General features: G+C 40.7%; 3 protein-coding genes across 3 annotated transcripts; 2 read left to right on the top strand and 1 right to left on the bottom strand.

Annotated features, from left to right (window-relative positions):
* Positions 1 to 1,399: 1,399 nt before the first annotated feature.
* Positions 1,400 to 2,012, bottom strand: LOC129353544 (methyltransferase-like protein 27). Its single transcript, XM_055022898.1, has 3 exons — positions 1,877 to 2,012; positions 1,703 to 1,795; positions 1,400 to 1,653 (listed from the first exon to the last, which is right to left on the bottom strand). The coding sequence occupies exons 1-3, from the start codon at positions 2,010 to 2,012 to the stop codon at positions 1,400 to 1,402; spliced, it is 483 nt and encodes a 160-aa protein (XP_054878873.1).
* A 2,293-nt stretch (positions 2,013 to 4,305) lies between these two features.
* LOC129353560 (uncharacterized) lies at positions 4,306 to 11,386 on the top strand. The gene is made up of 7 exons (XM_055022910.1): positions 4,306 to 4,372; positions 6,020 to 6,394; positions 6,467 to 6,751; positions 7,352 to 7,436; positions 8,152 to 8,206; positions 9,323 to 9,447; positions 11,241 to 11,386. The coding sequence occupies exons 1-7, from the start codon at positions 4,321 to 4,323 to the stop codon at positions 11,296 to 11,298; spliced, it is 1,035 nt and encodes a 344-aa protein (XP_054878885.1). The 5' UTR covers positions 4,306 to 4,320; the 3' UTR covers positions 11,299 to 11,386.
* Positions 11,387 to 13,748: 2,362 nt separating this feature from the next.
* LOC129353584 (metaxin-1-like) lies at positions 13,749 to 21,550 on the top strand. The gene is given in 10 exon segments (XM_055022929.1): positions 13,749 to 13,881; positions 16,241 to 16,310; positions 16,400 to 16,479; positions 18,312 to 18,354; positions 18,357 to 18,406; positions 18,489 to 18,515; positions 18,517 to 18,672; positions 19,542 to 19,618; positions 20,329 to 20,486; positions 21,183 to 21,550. Coding segments are annotated over 10 exon segments (969 nt in total). The 5' UTR covers positions 13,749 to 13,800; the 3' UTR covers positions 21,410 to 21,550.
* Positions 21,551 to 24,271: the final 2,721 nt, after the last annotated feature.

The following is a 24,271-nucleotide window of genomic DNA, read 5'->3' as shown; positions in this document are numbered from 1 at the left end:
TCTTGTTAAACAATTGGGCTGTTGCTTTCTTCCTTAAAGCCAGGATCGATCTGCATAGTTTCCCCTCCTTCATAAATTAAGCCATCAATTGAAAACAGTTTTTGTATTCTTGAACCAATATTTATATTTATTTGATCGTCTGAAATATAAAGGGAAACATCACTCTTTCACAGGTTTGTATGAAGAGTGATTCTATCATTATTTCTTTGATAATGCAGCTCCAATCAATTTGTAGATTATTGATTTATGACATTTATGAGACGTGTTTGATGTAAAACCTTCTCTTCTTACTTATATTTGTAAAAAGCTATTTTTATTTTGTAAAACCCTTTTTATGGATAATGTTTATGTTGGTGATCGGTGTCTGTGGTCTTCAGAAATGTGGTTGTAGTGAGACATCCCGAGATCCTCCTTGAAATGGTCCTCCAGGAGGAGGAGACTCCGCCCCCTAGTGGCCTCACGGATGTTAGATAATGACCAGGACTTCCTGTTATTTGTCCATGAACGGGATTTCACTGCTGCAGAAATGTTCCTGGTCCTTTATTAAAAAATAAAAACAATAATAAATAAACAAACTCACTTTAATTTACTGAAATATGCTACAAAAGACTGAAATAATCCAAATTTAGAGTCTGAAATCAACCAAAAAAAAAAAAAAACATCTAAGCTTTTATTGCTTTAATGTTCAGAGTGTTTAAGGAGGCAAAATAAACCTAAAAGGTACCAAATATCTGCTAACATGAAAACATCAGACATGCAAGAGTGAAAAAATATATTTTACACCAATTCAAAACATAAATGTTTCTGATTCATCTCCTGTTGCAGGTTTTTATGAGTTTTGATGTTTGAGTAAAACTAGAACAATCATACCTTTATAGATGTTTCTCTTCTTTGGATCAAACATTTATCTGCAGCGAACATGCAGCAAATTCATGAAGGATGCAAACTCAAAAATACCAATGCAAACAAAAAATGCTACAAAAAAGACACAAAAAAAAACAACAACAAATTACAAAATTATCAAACGTTGCAAAACCTCCAGACCACCAGGGGGAGTCACTGTCTGGAATATTATCTTTGTAAATATTCTGCTGTTGTATGATAAACAACATGAAGTACAGTTGATCTTTTATTTCTTCATTTCATCTGCGAATCCTGTTTTTACTGAGTCACTAGTGGTTGGCTCCCCTAGTGGCTTTTATTTGTTTATTAGTGTTTGGTGTTTGTGTGTTTTGGAGTTTGAGTCATTCATGTTTTGCTGCAGTTTTCTACTTGTCAACCATCATATTTATCAGCTGTATTTTCTCTTCAAATACATTTAAAACAGTCAGAAGTGGTATCACTGTCTCATCAGTTTCTAACAGTGTTCAGTGAGTTGGGCGGGAGTTCAGGTTTCACATCATATTTTCTTGTTTCCGTCCGAGCTGCCGGTCTTCTGGTAGAGGTAAAGGCTCCGGGTCACATACACCGGGCCCTCGTCCCGCCTGCTGGCCTCCACCTGAGGGTTCAGCATGTAGCGCGCCACCTGCTGGACGACGACTCGACTCCACAGCCCGTCATCCTCCAGCAGCTGCAGCTCTCGCTGCAGTTGTGTCCCAACGTCTTCCTCTGCTGGACTCGTGTGGTTGCCTCTCGCCAAGCAGATTAAACCTCCTGTTTTTGGGTTTCCAGCGTTCATGCTGGTGCTAAATGATGTCAGTACCTGGTTTGGCTGCATCGCAGAGCTCCCTGATGACGCTGAACGGAGCGAAACCAACGCCGAGGCCCCCGACCAGAATCACCAGATCAAACGTGCCTGGAACCAGCAAAGAGGACGAGTCTGTGAAACCTGAGCCCTGCTGGGTGTGTGTGAAGCAGGAAGGAGCTCAGCAGTCACCAGTCTGGGCAGGAAGTGGTTCTGTTCCCAGCAGGGCCGGTTGGAGCTCTCCGTAGAGTTTGGTCTTTGCAGCTTCTGCCAGCATTTGTTCGCTGCAGTCCACTCCAACAAAGTTCCTGAATCCCAACTGAAACATCTGAAACGAGTCATTAAAGTTTGACATCATAAAACTGAGATCAGGAAATAGAAATCATCCAAACGGTTTCAATGCAACGTTCTTCTTCCGGGTGGAAAATCTGTTTTTTACAGTGCAGGATAAAATCAAAGGAAGATGAGTTTCCTTGACCTTTAACCTCCAGATGATGGTCGGTTTGAGTTATCCAGGTGCAAAGTCACTGCAGCAGGATGGACAGCTCTCCGTCGGTTTTACCTTGAGGAGCTTTAGGCGGATTCTTCCTCGTCTCCGTTTGTCTGCAGAGCAAACCGTCAGTGACGAAAGGTGCAGATGTTGGAGGATAAGCTGTAACTCACCTGAGTTCCTGATTGACTGATCGGACTGGTTCAGGTGGTTCTGGCTCTGTTTCTACACACTGCAGGGTTTTCAACAAAAAAATCTTCAGGTCCCGACTCAGTCTGATTGGATTCCTTTGACTTTCTGAAACAATTTCCCACATGGCGGCATTTCCTGCTGAGGAGCAGGAAATGGATCCAACTCAAAGTTCCTGCTTGGCTCAGGAGATCGTCCAAAACCCATCAGGTTTATGAAAACACCACAAACTGTCGGCCCTGGAGTCCAGTTTGGTCTGAGTTCTGGTTCTCAGGACGTGTTCATGTGTTTGGTTTCTGTTCCTCTCCTGTTTCTGCTGGACTGGAGGTGGGAAACGCTCCAACAGCAGCAGGTTCTGACCCGGCTGGCGCTCTCACAGCCAGCATTCAGTCCACGTTTCAAGCCGTTGTCCTCTCTCCAAGCGTCATGAGTCGGAGGAGGTGATGCGACGCTGACTGCTGCAGAGAAGGGTCGACCTTTTTACATTTATTATATCTTTAAGATTAACTTTTTGCTCCTTTTGTTTTATTGATTCAATAATTATTTTAAAAATCTGTGATTTTATTGAAAGCAAGAAAAAAGTCCGATTGTATTTTAAGACTGTAGATGCAGAACAAAGTCAACGGTTCGGATCCGTCCCAGCCTCAGGCCTGCACACAAATTCAGAAACACAATCATTTTAGCAACATCGAGCAGCTCATCACTTCCTGAACGTCATTTACTGACAACAATCAGCTCAAAAAATGATTTTCTATCATGTTTTCAGAAAAGCTGAACTGCAGGCGGTTTGGGTGATTTAATTCAATTTAATTTAAAATGCAGAGAGAAAAAAATACAGCAGGAAGTCAGAGAGCATGAACAGGAAGTTCAACTCTTCATTGCTCACTACTGCCACCTGCTGTTGCATTTCAGCCACATCACTGAAATAAATCATAATGTTACATCACAGAGCCCATAATGAGTCTCTGCAATGTTATCACAACACAGACCATGTCGTCTATTTATAGTTCTTAAATGATTCATATTTCCTCTACATATAATCTTGTTTTTTGAGCAGAAACCAGCCAGTATGGCAGGCAGTTTTACCATAAAATGAGTTTCTTCTGCCTGACTGTGTTTACGTTCCGGTTTTGATTTGACAGAAACATTTTGACTATTGTGAATGTTAATTTAAGATAATTAGAGATATCTTTATAAACTAGCATGTCCAGTCAATGAATTGTGTGGCAAAATGCAGCATAATTTAAATGTTTCTGTCATTTAAACGTTCACATGTTTAATTAGCATTACTAAAGATAATTACATTATTTTAACAACAAGAGGTTGTGATGTAAGGTGGGCTGATCTAAGATCAATAATCAATCTGCTTGATCAGGTAAAATCAATTCATACTGGTTAATTTTACTGCAACTGAAAACATTTTAATAGAAAGTCTGAGTTTAAAGAGAATTCTATGTAAATATACAGAATATAAATCTCGTTTCCTGTTCTGCTTTTTCATGAATATTTAGCTTAAAAAAGACAAAAAGTTTATAATTGTCTTCCTGTTTTAAATCAGTGTTACTTCTGTCATCAGGATTATATCAAACTTCTGCTTTTCATCGGTTCCTGGCGTTCACTTTTAACCTGCTTGGTTAATATTTATTTTATTGTTGTCATTAAATACACACTGCAGTTCTGATTGTTGGAAAAAAAACGATGGCTCCACTTTCTGCTGCTGGATAAAAACCAGGAAGCTCAGATCCACGTTTCCACTTCCTGCCTTGTTTCTTCACATAACGCAGGAACTCATCTCACCTGAGAGCTTCTGACAGCCGAGCTGCAGTCGGCCCAGTTCTCCACGCAGGGAGGAGTTACTGGAATAACAAATAAAGCAGGAAGTGAGAGAGAGAAAACAGGAAGTTCATCGTCGCTGATCAGTTTTCTGACAGAACGATGAAGAGTCTGGAAGCTCAGGATGGAGCCTGGAGGTGAAAAGGTTTTCTGGAGCTTCATGTTCCTGCTGGCAGGTGAGAAGTTTGATCTTCATCAGGAGGAAAAACCCTGGAAGCAGGAAATTAAATCTCTGTAAATCATTTCTGAAGTTTAATTGACAGCAGAGTTTTCCTCCTTCATCTCTGAGTTCGGACAGAAAGATGAAAGTTTGCAGGTTGATGGAAACTTGTGTTTGTAATTTCTTTGCTTTTCCTGCTGATTCCAAATAATGAGTCACATTATTATTTAAAGCATTCACTTTGTGTTAAAAAATCAGAACGACCTGATTAAATGAAGCATCATTTTATAACATCTCAATATTTTGCTGTGAAATAAAAAAAAAACAATTAACTTTAATATGATTAAAATTTGATGATAATTTCATTTTGCATGACGCACCAGGAACATGTTTGATGCATTATTCTGAAAGTTAGTATTTGTAGATCAACTCACTGATGTCAGTTATTAATTTAACGTCCGACTTCCTGCCAGCTGTTTGCCTGGAAAAGTTCAAATCTGATTTTTACATTGAAAAAGTGAAATAGCTGAAACACAAAAACAAATTATTAAAAATATAAACTCAAAACGCAACAGAATCCAAGTCCCTGAAAGTTTTTTTCTTTCTGACTGGCTCCTTTAAAGCACAGAGTGAGTAACAACAAGGCAGCCGGCCACTTCTTCACCTTTCAGTATTTCAGTATTTCCAGTTCGGTGCAGAGGAGTTGCTCCAGTGTAGATTTATTGCAACATGAACCATCAAACATCTCGTTAAAATGAGGTAAACAACCAAAACATTTTCAGTAAAATAAAGATCACATCATGTTTTCCAGGAAGTGGCTCCATCACGACTCAGATTTCATAGATATGAGGACATAAGTTGCAGATTCTTTACAACAGAAGAAGATCCTTTTCTGAAATGTCAAACGTTGGTGCACAGACGGTTAGAGGAGCGTTTCCCAGCCCGGCCCTCACGGCTCCTGTTCAACTGACTGCAGTTTAACAAACGCCTGTTAATCAGATGGACTGATCAGATTTAAGACCATTACAGGTGAGCCTGGAGGGCCGGAAAACACTGGTTACAGAAATATTGCTCTGTTCTCTGCGGGTTTATTCACACTTTCTACTGAAAGCGTTCTAAAGACGCAGCGATCCGTTTCAGATCCGGTTCATAATCCTGATGATGTTCCCTGAATGAGTCTGGCGGCAGCTCACTGTGGCTGCTGCATCTTTCTTTGACTGTAACACCATTATAGGGCGTTGAGTCATAAAAATATTCCAATTATGCAGCTTTATGCTACGTTGCTCCAACACCACAATTTGTCAACTTGGTTGATCAGTTTTTCACCAGTTTCATCATCCTGTTGGTTTTTGGCTGTTTGCATTTTTCTCTTCTTCCATCTGGTTGAGACTTTTTAACTTTTACATCAGAGTCTGGAAATAAATCAAGCTGCCAGTGGAGGCGTTTTGTGACGTTAGCATGTTCCTGGTTTGAGTTGATGGAGCCGATAACAAGAAGAAGAATTTACTCAGTTTCTAACTCGCAGCACAATATCAGGGCTCACACGTTGGGGGTGCCCCCTAGTGGTCACAGTGACTACAACAAGTACAGCTGAAGCAGACGCAGGCGGCCCAATGGACAGCGGCGGCGTTAGATAATCATCTGAAACTCTCTGTTTCCCCAGGAGCCGCGGCCCAAACGACCCGGTACCACTTTGGATCCATTTGTGCAGTGAAAGGATCGACTGCCGTCCTGCCCTGTTCCTTCACTCCTAGGAAAGATTTCCCTCATGGAGGAAGACGGATTCCTCTGAGGATCGTCAGAGTTCTCTGGTGTAAGAACCATGAGATCTGTCAGGGAACGACTCCGTCTGTTTACGACAGCAACTCAACAGCCACAGAGTCTCGATTTCATTACCTGGGCAACATGGAGGCAAATTGCACTCTGCAGATCAGAGACATTCAGATGGACGACAAGGGAACCTTTAGATTCAGGATGGAAGCAAATAATTCTGAGGGACATTTTACAAACCAGACTGGAGTCAAAATCTCAGTGGTTGGTAAGATCAACACGTCACATTCAGACAATAATCACAGATATTAATGCAAACTAATGACAACGTTTCACTTAGATTCGATCAGAATGCAGATAAAGAGCTCCAGCAACAAATCAGAGGTCAGCAGAGGTCAAACTGTCTCCCTGCAGTGCATCACTTCTACCTGCACCTTCAAACACCTGGAGGTCACCTGGAGGAAAGATGGCCACGCCCTCCCAGGGAACGGCTCGGCCCTCCAGCTCGGCCCTCTGAGCGCAAAGGATTCTGGGAACTACAGCTGTGCTCTGAGGAGGAACATGGAGACCCAATCAGAGCCGTTCAGCCTGCAGGTGGAGGAAGAGGAGGAGGTGGAGGAGGAAGGTCGGTTCTGGTTGGTTCTGGTTGGTTCTGGAGACGTTTTCATCAACACAGCAGCATCTAAAAACCTAGAAGATCTTTAAGAAGTTTAATGTTTTCTGAGTAAAATATTTCAAACAAAGAAAACTTAGTGGAAGGAAAAAGTGTCATACGTCATGGTGTCCTGGCATCCAGGATAAGCTCCGATTTGACAGGATTGTCATTCAAATCTTTGAAAAAATGTGTGCGATCTTCTCATGAAGCATCGCGACCGGGCCTTCCTGGATCTGGGTTTTCATTCTTTGTTAACCAGAATAAAAACTTTACATGTTTTATTCAAGTTATAATAAGGTGACTTCCTGCAATAAAGCTACATAGCTGATGCAGGTAATGACCCAGAGGGGAAACATGTGGCAAAGCAGGCCAGGAATCAAACCTGCGACAGCCTTATTTGGGTTGTGCTTGACGCCACAGAACCACAACACATTTTTATAGCTAAACTCTTGATGTTTTCTATAAATAAAATCCTCTATAAACAGTTTAAATCATTGAGATTGAATAGAATCTGAATGGTGCATCCAGCTGCAGAGTAAGCCTGATGGAGAGAAGCTTTCTGTTTTCCAGAGTCTAACCTTCCTCTGGCTGCTGCTGGGACGTTTGGAGTCCTGCTGGTGGTCACCACCCTCATCATCATCTTCATCATCAAAAGGTACCGCAGCAGTGCTAATGTGCTAATAGAGTAGCTAACGGGTTGCTAACTTTGAAAACGTTTTCTGCACTTAGCTTCCTATTTTTCCTGATCAATTCTAAAGCGATCAGGTTGACATAAGTAGATGTTTATATTCACGCTCTTATTTTGAAGTTGGTTTACTCTGTTTCTGCTCCAACAACTTTATTTCAAACAAGAAACATTCAGGAATAAATAAAATAGACAGAAAAAAACAAGATAAAAATATAAATTCAATATCTAAAAGGGATTAAAGAACATTTAAATAATAATGTAAACATTTCTTCTTGAGAGTTGTCAATTTAAATTTATTCTTTAGCATTAGCCATTAGCTTCATCTAAATACCATGTTGGTGTTTTAGGTTTAGCACAGTTAGTATTTTAATTAGCAGTGGGCAAAACGGACCAGTGGATTCATCCATCATATTGTTGCCAATAAGATCTCAGCAAATATTTCTCCGGTCTCAGTTGATTTCAGTTCATTTCTTTGATGATTAACGAGCTTTGATTGTCTGAGTGATTCCAGAACCTTGAAGACAAACAGGAAGCTGAGTAATTAAACTTTATTTAGAAATAAATCAGTTTATTAAACCACCACCTTCTGTGATGTCATCAGAGTGGAGTTAAAAATGTTTCCACCAAAATCCAAACATCAATGAGGTGAATTTTTATTTGATGAGTTCTCTCTGTGTTTCAGGAAGCGAACAGCAGCAGGAAGTCCAAACGTCATGAGAGGAGACATAGAGATGAAGGTGACTTCCTGTTTGTCATCCATTCTGTGGCGATGTTAGCATATTCATGTCTTATTTTATTTATTTATTAGCCATTATTTATGGGTTGCGGGACAGGTCAGAGGTCAGGAAGAGACGAGGAAGTAAAGGCAACCCAACCTGTTTCTATTTGAGACTTTAATTAATAATTAAATTATTAGATTAAGTAATTTTTTTTAATCAGCAAAATGCCAGTGGAAACATGGATTCCAAGGCAAGATAGTCTACAGTGACTCAACCTTCAGCTCTGGCTGCAGCACTCAATTTTACAATGATAGTTTATTAAACCTTTTCTTAAATTTAGTTACTATATTATCAGTAACTAAATGTAACTAAGTACCTCATTACTGAGGTTCTTTGTAATTAATTCAAAAGCTAAATTAATAAAGCTGCTGCCTGGCAAACCTGCATCCAGAGTCTGCAAAGCAGTGACTTTATTCACAGTAAATTAAACTGTATGAAAAGACGTTAGCCTGGAGCTGTTAGCATGCTGAAGGGCCAGCCACAAGCTAGCTTGCTAGCATAGCTTGCTAGCATTTAGTTTACTTCCTTAGCACTAGTTTATATTGTGTTAATACTTGGACAATTTCACCGATTAAGACTGATAGTTAATTAATGAGAACATGCAGCTAAATGTGTGAATGTCGGTGTTTTGCTGACTCTGCTGGAATAACCAGAAGCCATGTTGTAAATCAAGAATCAGTCATTTGTGCATCACAATTACAGAGTCTCATTCTGAACATTGACTTTTTAAATGTTAGCGCTGCATTTAACGCTTATTTCAGTCATAAATTAATCTTTCAATTATTCTGGAGATTAACTGATTTATCAGATTTGTTTAAAATGGCACATTCTACATATTTTTTATTTAACTACTTAAACCTTTTCGCAATATATTTAAATTACATTCAAAGATACAAAATAGAAATAGTTTGCTTGGCAAAAATGAAATAATCAAAAGTTATTGAAGGTTGAAGATCATCAAGTCAATTGGAAATGTTGAAGCAATAAAGTAACGGGATGATAAACAGTCATAAGTTTGTTCCTGCAGCTGTAGCAGTCTGTTCCTCAGTGTTCACTTCTCTCTGCGCTCCTCAGACTGATCACATCTACAGCAGCATCCTGCCGCCGCTTCAGCAGGAAACAGGAAGTCAGAAACAGGAAGTAGGGGCTGAGGAGCTCAGCTATGCTTCGGTCCAGTTCAAACACAGCAAACTGGAAAGGTAGGACATGAAGACATGAACGACTGACTGACTGAACGACCAACAGACTGAACGACCGACTGACTGAACGACCGACTGACTGACTGACTGACTGACTGAACGACCAACTGACTGACTGACTGACTGACTGAACGACCGACTGACTGAACGACCGACTGACTGACTGACTGAATGACCGACTGACTGACTGACTGAATGACCGACCGACTGACTGACTGACTGACTGAACGACCGACTGACTGACTGACTGACTGACTGACTGAACGACCGACTGACTGAACGACCGACTGACTGAACGACCGACTGACTGAACGACCGACTGACTGACTGACTGACTGACTGACTGACTGACTGACTGACTGACTGACTGACTGAACGACCGACTGACTGAACGACCAACTGACTGACTGACTGACTGACTGACTGACTGACTGACTGACTGACTGACTGAACGACCGACTGACTGAACGACCGACTGACTGAACGACCGATTGACTGAACGACCGACTGACTGACTGACTGACTGACTGACTGACTGACTGACTGACTGACTGACTGACTGAACGACCGACTGACTGAACGACCAACTGACTGAACGACGACTGACTGAACGACCGACTGACTGACTGACTGACTGACTGACTGACTGACTGACTGAACGACCGACTGACTGAACGACCGACTGACTGAACGACCGATTGACTGAACGACCGACTGACTGACTGACTGACTGACTGACTGACTGAACGACCGACTGACTGAACGACCGACTGACTGACTGAACGACCAACTGACTGAACGACCGACTGACTGAACGACCGACTGACTGAACGACCGACTGACTGAACGACCGACTGACTGACTGAACGACCAACTGACTGAACGACCGACTGACTGACTGACTGACTGACTGAATGACCGACCGACTGACTGACTGACTGACTGACTGACTGAACGACCGACTGACTGAACGACCGACTGACTGAACGACGACTGACTGACTGAACGACCGACTGACTGAACGAACGACCGACTGACTGACTGACTGACTGACTGACTGACTGAACGACCGACTGACTGAACGACCGACTGACTGACTGAACGACCGACTGACTGACTGAACGACCGACTGACTGACTGACTGACTGACTGAACGACCGACTGACTGAACGAACGACCGACTGACTGACTGACTGACTGACTGACTGAACGACCAACTGACTGAACGACCGACTGACTGAACGACCGACTGACTGAACGACTGACTGAGTGAACGACAGAAAAAAAGCCGACTCTAGTACTGAGTAGCTGATCAAATTATCAATCTTTTAATATTTAAAAATTACATCATCAGACAGACCAAAATATAAATTATATAAATTTTTGTGTATTTAAAAAATGTAAATAATGATTCATATACGTTACAAAAAAATATCAAAATCGGGTAAAAGAAAATTGTTCAAATCAGTTTCTTTCAATAGAAAACTTGAGAAACTTGAACAGAAACTGAGTCTGGTGAAGTTTGGTTCTCATTCGGTGGGTAGAAAGTCCAGAAATTTTACTGAAGTAAGAATTCCATTTTCTTTATTAACTTTTTGAAAATTTTAGGAGTATTTTTACTCGTTACGACCCGAGTCTGGGTGATGATCATGTGATCTCCAGGTTTCATGAGTGAAACTTTAATCTTTGATCTGGAGCAACACTTTGCAGCGGTTCTGATCCGGTTGTAATCCTGCAGGGAGCTGAGACACTTTTATATTTATAACTTCTTATTTTTTATTTATTCTGTGCAGAAAAGCAGAAGAAGAACCGGATCCGACCATCTACTCTTCGGTAGCCACCAGAGGATGAGGTCACGACCCGTGACCTCCCATTTCAGTGTGGCTGTGCTGAATCCACCGACAACACCTTCTGGTTTCTGTTAGAGCTGTGCTGCAGATTAGACTCACATGGATTCTTTATTTATCCTCCATCCTGCTGCAGCCGAAGCTTAACTGTTTCTGTGTGAGAAACCGGGTCAGAACCGAAGGAATCACGATGCTCAAGCTGAGCAGAAATATTTAACAGGCAGTGTTAGAAACTGGATGGCATATAAATAATGTCAGAAAAGAAATTATGCTGCAGAAAAACAAAACAAAACAACCTTTAAATGTGACCCACTTCCTGTGGTTTAACTTTTATTTCTGAAATCTGTAAATATTTTCAAGCATAACTAGAGACTGTATAGAGTATGTAACTAGTACACAATGACATAATAATCTAAAAAGATATTTACAATGTGCAGCAAATCTATCCTAACCAGTATTTTTGTTGCTAAAAGCTCACAGCTACGGTGGCCTACAGGTTCAAACGAGTTACAAATACATAAATAATGAAAACTCACAAAAAAAACAATAAATAAAACCAGGAGCAGGATAAAAGCTCCAGACCACTAGGGGGAGTCTGGAGTCGGTAATATTCGCTAAACATGCTGCTTTTCTGGAATGTTGTAAAAGACATGAAATGTGACATGTTTTCTTTCTTCCACCTACTTTCTGCTGGTCCTCCCGTCTTTATTGAGGCTATGTTCTCACATGTTTTGATGTTCGACTCCCCCTAGTGGTTTGGAGGATTTTCTTTTTGTGCAGAGTGTTTTGTAGAATTTGATATTTGTTTTGTTTTTACTATTTGTTTAGTTTTTACTTTATTTCTATTTCCCAGAGCTGCAACGTGTTTTTTTCTTTGGTTGCATTTTTCTGTTGCATTTGGTTTGTTTGTGTTTTGAAGTTTGATCATTTTATCTTGTTGGTTTACAAGGCAGAACATCTGAATTTACACTCTGATTAAATTAAACTGTTTAATTTAAACACAGTTTAATATTATTCTGTGTTAAATTAACCAGATGTATCATAATCTGGTTACTGATTATGATAAAGTACGATAATTTATTTAGGAGAATCAAAGTACAGTGATCTGAATACAAACTTTTAATTTGTAAACTAAAATTAAAAAACATTTAACCTCACTATACAATTATGCTCTAGTTTGTGTTGATCTGCCTCTTAATATCCTAATAAGATTTTATACATGAGACAAAATGTAATGATCCTTATTTTAAGCAGTTTTAGACCCTCAGATGCAGTTAATTTAACCACCATTTGAGGCTGCATGCGCTTTTTAAGCAATTATAATTAGAAAGTTATTGCAAGAACAAAAATTCAGAGATACGTATTAAAAATGTATTCATGTTTTAGGCATCAGTGACATGTTTTCTGAAAACTGGTCTGTGGACAAAAATAACTTGAATGAACTTGTTCCTGGTTTCATTGTGGAGAAACTCTGCTGAAATGCAAAATACTCAACAAACTGGGCCGTTTCATAACTTCCTTCTCTTTTAGCATCACAGTGAAACTCTAAAATGTAAATTTAGTGTTTGTGAAACCGAGTCGTGTGTATCACAAGACGGCAATTGCACAACTTTTATCTCTTGAGACAAGAAGAGGAGGAAGTTCTCTGACCATTCTGGTTGCAGGAGAAGAAACCTGGTGCCAGTTCCTGCACTGACTGTGAATTATCAGGAAGAAACATTGTGATCATTCGTCTCTGCAGGTTTTATTTGATGTAGCCGGAGGAGCAGGGAGTCATTGAGTCATCACTGCGTTATAAAATCGGAAACAGATTAAAAAATAAGCAGAAGGAAAAGAAATGAATGATTTCAGCTATTTTTCTTATATTCTGCCTTAAATAATCAGTGTTTGTCTCTTTTTTTACCACTTCTGCAGAGTTCTTGGTTTAGAAGCTCATTTCTAACACAAGAACATTTGTGGACAAATGTTTGAATCGTCTCCAAATGGAATATTTTGCGTGTCTACTGAGTTTTTGAGATTAAACTTTTCAATTAAATTTGAGTTATTTTATATGTAGATTTGTGAATGCAACATATGCAGCTAACTGCTCTCAGTTCTTCCTTTTACTGTTTATTTGTTCATTAATTATATGATTTTAACAACATTATTCATGTCATAGGAGAAGTTGTTTTTATATATATTTGGTTAATTATCCATACATTCTGTGTTGTTCAGGTTGAAATTATTTCATTTAATTTTCTTTGCAATGATTTTATTATGTCTTCTTTACTTGAATTTAATGATTTCTGATGTTTCACATTTGAATTTATTTCAATAGAATCACATGCAATTTGCACAGATTATTTGAGTTTTACTAAGACTATTTAATTTTATTTTATTTTATTTTATTTTATTTTATTTTATTTTATTTTATTTTATTTTATTTTATTTTATTTTATTTTGGTAGCCACCGGTGGAGAACAGCGCTGCTTTTCCGGTGTTAAAGTTCACCTTCCGGTTGAAAAAGATGGCGGCCCCCGACGAGTTGTTTTGCTGGGAAGGAGACTGGGGTTTACCGTCTGTCAGCACCGACTGCCTGGTGGTTCTGGTGAGGGTTCGGTCGCTGGTGGTCGGTGTCGGTTCGCCGGCTGCCTGTCGGTTCTGGTACCGAAAGGCGGGTTCAATCCTGCAGCCGAACCGCTGAATGAGGCTCTGGCTCAATAGACTGGCTGATTTTAAACGTGATCTAATGGTTTATTTTAACGAATAAAACAGCCGCAGCAGTTTAACTGAGTAACTCTTTTCTGTCTTCCAGTGGGAAATTAAAACCAGTTAATATTAAAATAACTCGGTTAACTGCAAATCACGTGGTCTTTGGTACTTTTGAAAGTTTTAATACAAATGCAACCAACGTTAATATTCAAAAGCTTGGATTTTCTGAACCTGGAAGATTTTTTCCCCTTTTATTCGTTTTGATCACTGGAACCAAAAGAAAATGAAAATCAACCTAATTGTTGCTTTAATCATCGTTTGGTTGGTCGTAGCTTTGAAATCTGTAGAAAAAACTGCAAATATGTTTATTGTTTATGTGTCAGTTTGTCCTGACAAAGCTTCCTGTGTTCATCCTGAAGTATTCGGGATGATTTATATCCTCATTTTCTTCAGCATCTGGATGTTCATGAATATTGTGTAATTCTGCGGATGACCAGCAGGTGGCAGCAAACTGCTGGAAAGTGTTGGAAGTTTTAGTTTCTAAATATTTTCTCTTCCAGTTCAGCATAAATTAAAAGCATTAAGCAGTTGCAGAAAGCTCCCTTTCAGTTCAGACGTCCAGTTTCTGCATGTTTCTGTGTTTCTGCTGCAGGTTGAACTCAGACAGTGATTGGTTAATAAATGAACTTCCCTGGAGTCTGATTGGTTCGTCTGCTTTCAGTAAACTCTGCAGCCTTAAGAACCAGCAGAACTTTAAAATCGTTTTCTTATATCAGACTGACAGATCAGATGATGACGACCACCCAGAATGCTTTGCGTCTGCAGACCGCGCTGAGGGATTAAACCTGATCCAAACATGTTGGCTTCATATCAGTTAGCGGAGCAGCAGTGCATGCTGGGTAATGACGCTGATGGGAAGCCAGTTACTGAGTCACAGCTGACAGTGGGCTCACGCTTGGAGAAGGCGGGGCTTCAGCCCCCCTGTGCCGTGACCAGGCGCCCCCTGCTGGACGGACGCTGTGATGTCCCACCCTGTCTAAACACTTAAACGTCACGCAACGTCCAGGCGAGTTTTACTGCAGGAGCTTCTCATCAGCAAACTGACTTACCTCCTGCCTGGAACGCTGGAGCAGAACCAGAACCCAGAGGAATAGCAGAACCCAGAAGAGGAGCAGAACCCAGAGGAGGAGCAGCAGAACCCAGAGGAGGAGGAGCAGAACCCAGAGGAGGAGCAGAACCCAGAGGAGGAGCAGAACCCAGAGGAGGAGGAGCAGAACCCAGAGGAGGAGCAGAACCCAGAGGAGGAGCAGCAGAACCCAGAGGAGGAGGAGTAGAACCCAGAGGAGGAGCAGAACCCAGAGGAGGAGCAGCAGAACCCAGAGGAGGAGGAGTAGAACCCAGAGGAGGAGCAGCAGAACCCAGAGGAGGAGCAGAACCCAGAGGAGGAGGAGCAGAACTTCTGATCCATATGCAGCTCCACTTCGCTCACATCCAGCTGGTGGAATAAATATCTCCTCAGTTTTATGAGGAAATTCCTCCTCATTTTTCCTGGTTGTAAAATCGAGTGAGGCTCCCGACTGGCAGCCAGTTGTTTTTATGCAGCTTTTACTTCCAGAAGCTCTGAGTCACGTTTTACTGTAAGTGTCTGTCTGAAAGCTGCTTTTGGTCCCGTCGGATCGACCTGCAGAGGAACCGAAAGGCGGCGTTAAGCACAAACAGCCTGAATGAGAGAACTCATGCGAATAAAATTTAATCAGCAGCAGATTCTGGGAACGTTTTCCAGATGCTTGCATCATGTCTCAGGCAGTTTAACAGAAACCCACACATCCCGACATGAGGAGAGCTTTGTTCCTGGCGTCTGCAGAGATCATGTACTCTGGTTCCTGAAGCTGCTTCAGCTGCTGATTACTGCTGCAGCTTAAATTAAAAAGAGTTTCTGTCTGAAGGAGAGAACAGCCATTATCCATCTGTGGCTCTTCAAAAGATTTTCCTAGAAAAACATCAACTTTTTTTTAAATAATTTCAGTTTTCACAGATGTAACAAATATTGATTTTTATGACTTTAACTCTTAAAGAGTGACTAAACCCCCAAATATTCCTGTTTTTGACCATTTTGTTGAAATGGTAGTTGTTTGTTGGTCAAAAGAAAAGTTGCTTGATTTGGTAGCTGCTTTTGGAAAATAAAAAATGTAAACTGGAGCAGGAGGTTAAACTGCTGCAGTAACGATGTTTCTCTGATTCCTGTCGTTCTGCAGGCGTACGCTCAGTTCGCCGGCGCGCCGCTGAAGCTGAGAAAGATCTGCAACCCCTGGCGGAGTCCCGGCGGTGAGTCGGATCGCTGCAGCTCCGCTTCACTCCCCCGGAAATATCACCCAAAACTTCTCACACTTTACTGCTTCCCATTGTTTCACCAGGCTCTCTTCCTGCTCTGAGGACCAATCAGAACGAGACTCTGTCCCGCCCCTCTGACATCATCATCTACCTCAGGAAACAGGTGAACGACTGAACAAAGAAAATAACTGATTTATTGTTTTAAATGAGTAGTTCAGGTAAATTTCACCTGGATTTATGGTTGTTGACACAACTTTTGCAACAATGACATTTTAAAACCAGATACATTTAGAGTGAAACTTTGGACTGAACATGACGTCCAGCCAGTCGCTCATTTGCATCTTTTATTTTTAATCATAATTAGCAGATATTATAAAAGGAGCTAAATAATCTCATTAGTGTAACAAAACCTTACTAAGTGTTTTCCTACTGCAAATATCTACACTGGAAAAAATACAAAACCAACAAGGAATCCTTTAATATCGATTTTTAAAAAGTTTTCTTCCACTGACAGTTTTTTGCTTCTAACAGGATATGTTTCCTGGCTTTGAGTGGAAATCTGCCAGTGAAACTGGGGCTTTTTATCTGCAGTAACAGTTGGCGTTTCATCAGATCTGGTTATCGGCCTCAGTGGCTTCAGCTGGGATCAGCCGCAGCTGGAAGACATTACCCAGCATGCTCTGGGGCGCGCTCGCTGCGGTAGGTTGTCCAGAAACCGCAGGAGCTGCAGGAGGAGCAAACTGCGGTCTTCACGCTCGGCTGCAGCTTTTAAACCATCAGTCACGTTTCTGGTTTCCGACCGCAGCTTCATCCCAGCGCTGACGTTTGGTGGCTCTTTGGTCTTGTCATGTTCTTGGTTTCAGAGTAACTTCATGTCCTCACGGTAGTGAAGGAACATGGAAATGGATCCAACCAGAATCTGCAGACCTATAAACTCTCCAACAATAAGACACACATGCAGAGCTTCAGACTGGACCAGAACCAGAACCAGAACTGTGCTCCTGTTTGAGTGAAGCTGCAGCAATCACAGCTGAACTTGTCCAGAACTTCCTGCTGCAGTTTGTCTCCTTTAGTTTACATCAGAATCAGAAAAAATAGTCTTTTAATCTTAATGGGTTTTATTCATTCTGGGAATATAAAGGTTAAGAATAATTAGAGTCAGACAGTTTTTATATTTGTCATTAAAAGTTTTGCCTTTACATACGCCTCAATGTGAATCTGGTAATTTATTCTGTCAATAAATTAACAGAAGTGAAATTAGTGAACAAATATTGAATTTATCTGTAATATCGAGTTACACCACAGGGTGGCAGTGCATCTTCTTCACTTTGCTGTCCTGATATATATGAAGAAGAGGATGAGCGCCTTTTATTAGTTCTAGGTTAATAACATCCACCAAATACATGGAAGAGATTCCTCTGAAGTTTTTATCGTCGACTGTCTGAATTTCCACCAACCAGTTTTTGTAATTAATATTTTGAAGGTGAAATAATTTTACCGCTTCAGCATTTCATGCTGCTAATTCGTCAGGCGCCAGTTTAGCACGGACTGCTACTGCATTTCAGGTTGATTCTGCTACATGTCATGTTTTATGTTCATATGTAGTGATAAACTTTGTTGAACATTCTGTAAGTTATATTGCATTAACTGTTGTTGTAAACTGTTTTAGAGCCGTTTAGTTATTTAGTGACAAAAAGAAAACGGTGGAAGCAGAAAAATCCAAGATGGAGAATATAAAGTGTTTATGAGTTGAGTTGTTGGTTTGGTGTTTGTCTGTAATCATGACTCAATGATAATAATAAGTGTCTTTTGTGTTTGATAATTTGTTCATTTAAATGAGTTAAAATAGTTTTTATTTTATTGAGCAGCTAGTTTGAAATGTTGGTTTGTATATTTCAGTTAGAGGCTATTCCAAAGTAAGTCAGGAAAACTTTATTAAAAAGTTTACAGCTTGGACATTTCACACACATCTCCTCCCGGTTTGTGTTTCCTCAGAAGTTCAATGCAGACTTTGACCTGTCGGCTAAAGAAGGAGCCGACAGCTGGCCTTCATCTCTCTGCTGCTGGAGGAGAAGCTCATGCCGGCGCTGGTAAGACGGCTGGTTTCCCCCAAACCTCTGCGTCCCGTCCTGAACCTGCTCACCAACCCGCGGCTCGGACTTCCTCCCGCAGATCTACACCTTCTGGGTGGAGCCGAAGAAACTACGTGGAGGTGACCCGCCGCTGGTACGCCGAGCACATGACGTTCCCCCTGAACTTCTTCCTGCCGGGCCGGATGCAGAGCTGGCAGCTGGAGAAGCTGCGGCTGCTGAGGGGAGACGAGCTCCTGGAGGCTGGGGAGGAGCTGGAGAAGGAGGTGAGACCAGGCTGGAGCTTCCCAGCAGCTTAAAGGGCCGGCATCTTGTAAAATCCACCTTCCTGGGCTTTCCATCGTGTTAGAAAGTTATTTTCTCATCGTAAACAAACCAGGAGTGTTGCCTTGATTCTTTACTGTCTGTTCAAGAAGTCCTTTAATCTGTATGGCAACCATTCAGCTGTGGAAAACGCCTGGGTGGACGTAGCCCCGCCTTCGAAGATGAAGCTCCACCCCTGCTCAGTTCCTTAAGACTAGCCAGCAGCAATTAGCAAACATCTGGTGGAACTGCTGAGCCCATTAGAGGAGCTGCTGCTTCTCTAAGAGCAACCCTGGTAGAAATGTTAAAGGGTTAATAGAGGAGCCATGTTGGGATGACTTCCTGGAGGCGGAGCTTCAGGAAAAGCAGGAGTTCTTAAAGAAACAGGACCAATTTCAAAGACGTTAAATCTGGAAATAAAATTTCTTTCAAATTCAATTTTATACATGTACAGGAAATTATTTATTTGTATCTTTTAATGTATTTCTGTTACTATGTAAAATAAGTTTGATAAAAAAATTATCCTGCAGATTTTTAATTTATTTATTAATCTGGTTTATTTTAATGTAATCTCAGGTCAGCTACATTCTCTCCATCTTGAATCCTTTGAGGTCAAAGGTCGGTCTAGGTTCTGAGAGGTTTTTCTCTCTGTGACTCAGATTTCCTGTTTTATTCGTTCTCAACTATTTCCTTCAAATGGTTCTGTTCCGGTTCTGGTGATGTTGGAGCCTCCTTGTTTTGGACCGGGAGTTCCCATCAGAACCAGGCGTTGAGGCTCATGTTAGTGGTGGAGTTGTTGCTCTGAGTTCTGGTTTGGACCTGTGTTTTCCAGCTGTACCGGGACGCTGCAGAGTGCATGGACCTCCTGTCGCAGAGACTCGGCTCACACAAGTTCTTCTTCGGAGACTCGTAAGTTCTGCAGATTTTCCATGTCTGACCTCAGAGTGAAATTTAAAACGATTATTAAAGTGAATCTTTCCAGACGTACTGCGACCTGAAAAAGATTTCTACCAAGTTTTATTATGTACTATGTGTTGTTGCATCAAGCAGTGTCATGCAGTGGATGAGTTGTGTTAGCATTTAATGCTAACATGCCAGTTGCCCCACTAGCCTAGCAGCTAACAGTTAACTGTTGTGTGTGATGAGTCCACCAGGGGGCGCACGGGCTACAGATGCTAGCTAACAGTCCAGTGAGTCAAATAGTCTATTTTTAATTCTTTAACTAAAGTGACAGTTATTCATGAAGAGAATTAGAACATGGCCTACCAAAATGACAGCAAAAGGTATTTGAATTACTGTAAATTACTTTGTTGACGTATATTTTAAGAATAACCAGTAAATATTTCTTCCAACGGTACGGATCGACAATATCAGCCTTCCAGCATTGCTGCTTTGGGCGTGATTTGCATGAATTATGGTGGAAATAATAATGCCTTTTTGTTTAAGTGAGTTATGTCATATTTTTTATTTATTTTAGCTTGCAGTAAGCATGAAACTGGCCAGATTTTACCTTCAGTTGGAGACCATTCTTCAATAAATCATCAGAAGCTTTATTGAAAAAGGGTCATGTGCAGCTCACACATCAACGCTGCCGTTTCTGTTGTCTCTTTTCCCTGCAGGCCTTCGTCTCTGGACGCCTATGTCTTCGGCCACCTGGCTCCCATCCTGAAGTGCAGACTTCCCAACGGAAAGCTGCAGCAGCACCTGAAGTCCCTGGACAACCTGAGCGACTTTTGCTCCAACATCCTGCTGCTCTACTTCCCCAGAGACGGCCGAGGTGAGCAACATCTGGCAGCATCTGCAGGAAAACGCTCCACAAGTCACTTCTAAAATTATGGAGGTTGGGTTGAAATGACTTCATATAAACTGTGTCTGTAAACAGATGAGCTCAGTGACAGAGGAGGAAAATCTGCTGCAGGGAAACATGGAGTCACAGAAAGAAAATAAAGCATTTTAAAGATTTACCTTCAGCATGAGAAATATTTAAAATATATATATATAAAAAGTAAATTGTCATAAAAATATCTTATAAATTAAACATTTGATTATGTATTTAATGAATTGATTAAATTAATTATGTAATGACATTACTATTTTAATATACAAATTAAATAAAAATTATGTAGTCTCATCAAAATTTTATGCAAATGTACAATATTTCAAATATTTAAACATGTTTAAATATTAATTATAATAATAAAATGTTATTATACATTTTGCATTAATAAATTAAAACAAATATAATATGTAAATGAGAAATATTTTAAATATCTAACAAAATTCCAGATTTATTTGTTTTATTGAAAACTAATAAGAACTTCAGTTATTGGTGGAATTGTTGTAAAAATGAAGTGGAGAATCTGAAATATTTCTGGAACACATTAATGACTACATGAGCGCATTGCAGCTGTTCAAAGCGTTGATGTGAAGCCACAGCTGATAATCCTGCGGATTGATCTCTTCTCTGCCGCAGAGCCGTCGGCCCAGAAAGCGCCGATGGCGCCGGAGTCCGGAGACTTCGACCACGTCCCCAACAAGCGCAGGAAGCAGTTTCTGTCGGCTCTGTTTGCGCTGGGCGCCATGCTGGGCTACGCCCTGCTGACCGGGATGGTGTCCATCCAACACGGCCACCAGGAGGCGCTGGAGGAGCCGCCGGACCCGGAGCACATCGGGGCCCACGAAGAAGAAGGAGACGGCTGAGGAAAACGAAGGACGGTACGGGACTGAAAAAGCAGAACTTTTCCAGGTTCACCGCCGCGGAGACATGAAATCGGAAATAATTTATGAGCCTGGCGCGGGCAGGAAGCGGGTCAGAACAGGAAATAAAGATTTTCAACCCACTGCAGCTTCATCTGAGCAATGTTTGAAAACATGAATCACTTCCTTTCAGGAAGATCCTGGGTTTGCTGGATTACATCTTTCATGTTTCTGCTTTTCACTAAAATCAGATTACAGCAAATCTATAAATTCAGATTTAACTTTTAGAAATGTTCAGCTCCTGTTTGAGAAATTAAAATGAACACATTCCTGTAATCTGAAAAAAATAAACTTTCCAGTTTGCTAACCAGAGTATAAAATGAAGTTTCATCTCAGTGCTGAAATATAAGTTGCAATTATTGAATTTTACTAATTAAGTTTTTCAGTTACATTCCAGCAGGTATTTGTCATATTTGACGCTGCTGTTTTAAAAAGCCTTAAAACTCACTTAGATATTTGCAGAAATCCTGTCAGAAGATGAAGAGAAAAACTGAGCGAAGAGCAATAATTAGTGTTAAATATTTAACTTACTGACTAAATATTTGAAGCTACATTATTATTAATTGGTAATTAAATATTTAGATCTAAAAAAATATTTACTTAGCAAAGTTTGCGAGCCAAAATTTTGCTTTGAAGCCAATATGTAACTTGCTAGCTAAGGATTCATGTTATATTTAGGTTGAAAATAAAGAATTCAAATTTTTAACTAACATTTAGTTTGAAACTAACATTTATGAATGAATGAATAACATGGTGAAAATATTAGTTTTTGCCTGTAACTTTGCAAACGGCTCCATATATTTTTATTCCGAGTCGTATTGTTACAGCAGACTGGACCAGTGAAACCAGTTGGGAACATGTGGATGTGCCTCCAGCCATTGGTCCGGACCGGGTCTGGACCGGGCCTCCTGAGGGACACCCAGCTGCACGACGGCACCAGGCAGGAATCCTGGCTGGGGTCCCTCGCTGCTAACGGGCTGATCTGGAAACAGTTTGTGGATCAAAATGCTGCTTTCATTCTGCTCACAGAGAAACTGGAGAAACCAGCAGAACCGACACAGAACCAGCAGAACCGACACAGAACCAGCAGAACCGACACAGAACCAGCAGAACCGACACAGAACCAGCAGAACCGACACAGAACCAGCAGAACCGACACAGAACCAGCAGAACCGACAGAACCAGCTCAGTGTCTGAAGGGAAAACTTCCATTTCCCACTTTCCATGCTTTGCTTTTAGCTGCTGCAGGCTGAGGAGGAAAACCAAGTCAGCCGGTTGGATGAAGGAGTTTCCTCCTCCTCCTCCTCACCTGCTGTTAACTCCACGTTTTCATGGCAACGCTCCAGGATCCCACACAAACAATTTCTTTTTTCTGACAACATTTAATGCAACACGATGTAACCTGCCGCCTACTGGGAAGCAAGAGATGAATAGGGCCAACATTTATTGATATGAATGGATATATATGACTGGACTGGACATTACATGACTTACTGTGCGCCATTGATCTCCATTGAGTCAGGAATATCTGTGGTCAGGAAAATACCACAACCACGCAAAGAATCTGGAAAAAAGGACGCTCACTTTGAAACAATGCCAGTTCAAATCAATATTTTGCAACAAGTAAATTAAGTCCAATTAATTTTATTTATATATCTATAAATCCTGCCCCCCTCTTGCCACCACATGGATATTTTTCTAGATCCGCTCCTGCTTGCCATTATTTGTACCTCTGGTTCTCTTATCATAGTTGAACTTCAGGTTGTTGCTGTCTTGGTGTTTTATCATTGCTTAGCTTTAATGTTGTTGATCCTCGTCTTATTTAAGTGTACTGTGGTGGTTTGGCTGATGACTCCAGCGGTAAGCTGCCTTGCCTGATTCGGGTCTGTGTCGTCAGGCCTGGTTAAGCAGAGCCTCTCTGAGGCGGCCTTTGTTTCTGTGCTGCTGCTGCATGTTGACAGTATGCAGCTCTGCATTCCTACCTGCTGACTCCAACAGCCTGTTAATATCTGATGTTTACCAGAAACATGAGGGAAAGTGAACCTGGAGCACCTGCAGCGTCAGGGGGAGTGGAGACTCTCGGCAGAAGAAAAGATCTTTGGTGAATTCATAAGAACAAACTTTCTTCCTAAATTAAGCAAACTAAATTAAATTTAGTTTGCTTAATTTTTCTTTATTTGTTTCATAGTGAGATGCTGAAGTTTCATTTATATATTCTGATTTTTAAAATAATTTTTATTCCCCAAAGATCAATCTCAAAGCTGGAACAGATGACCTGCATGTCCTGTGATTTTTAGTTTTTCTAAAATGTCCAGTCGCGATGCGCTGATGTGAAAATTTACCAATTTTATAAATATTACATTTTTCTGTCCTTTCTTCGCTGTGAATAAACAACAATGGACATCTCAATGTTAACTGCTAACATTTTAGCATGCTAGTGCTGCTAACGTTGACATTAGCATGCTAACGCTAATGCTAATGTCAGCAGTTCCTGAAACACTGAAAAGCTGAACTTTGCTCCAATCTGATGGTTGAAAATTAAAAAGATGAATATTGTTGTTTGTGTCAATTTATTTAATAATTTGGCAGGAAAATGGGTTTTAAAAATCAAAATGTTGCTTAAATTGTTCATTATTTGGGATTCAGTTGCGATTAATTGATAACAGATTGAAATCAAGCTGATTAATCGAATCTTTAATCTGCGTTACGGTGATAATAAATCCATAATAAATCCGTTTCTGCTGTTTAATTTGATTCCTAAACTTTTTTTCCTTTTAGTTTCGGGTTCCGTTTGGATCAGAAACG

Source organism: Poeciliopsis prolifica, unplaced genomic scaffold, assembly GCF_027474105.1.
Source record: "Poeciliopsis prolifica strain line A6 unplaced genomic scaffold, Auburn_PproV2 SCAFFOLD092, whole genome shotgun sequence".
Lineage (NCBI taxonomy): Eukaryota > Metazoa > Chordata > Actinopteri > Cyprinodontiformes > Poeciliidae > Poeciliopsis > Poeciliopsis prolifica.
This window is presented reverse-complemented; position numbering and strand designations above follow the sequence as displayed.

Coding starts and splice junctions, on each gene's coding strand:
- LOC129353560 (XM_055022910.1), top strand. CDS start 4,321: ATGGAGCCTGGAGGTGAAAAGGTTTTCTGGAGCTTCATGTTCCTGCTG. Junction 4,373..6,019: donor CTTCATGTTCCTGCTGGCAG/GTGAGAAGTTTG, acceptor CTGTTTCCCCAG/GAGCCGCGGCCCAAACGACC. Junction 9,448..11,240: donor AAACACAGCAAACTGGAAAG/GTAGGACATGAA, acceptor TATTCTGTGCAG/AAAAGCAGAAGAAGAACCGG.
- LOC129353544 (XM_055022898.1), bottom strand. CDS start 2,012: ATGTTTCAGTTGGGATTCAGGAACTTTGTTGGAGTGGACTGCAGCGAA. Junction 1,796..1,876: donor ACCACTTCCTGCCCAGACTG/GTGACTGCTGAG, acceptor TGCTGGTTCCAG/GCACGTTTGATCTGGTGATT. Junction 1,654..1,702: donor CTGCGATGCAGCCAAACCAG/GTACTGACATCA, acceptor ACCCAAAAACAG/GAGGTTTAATCTGCTTGGCG.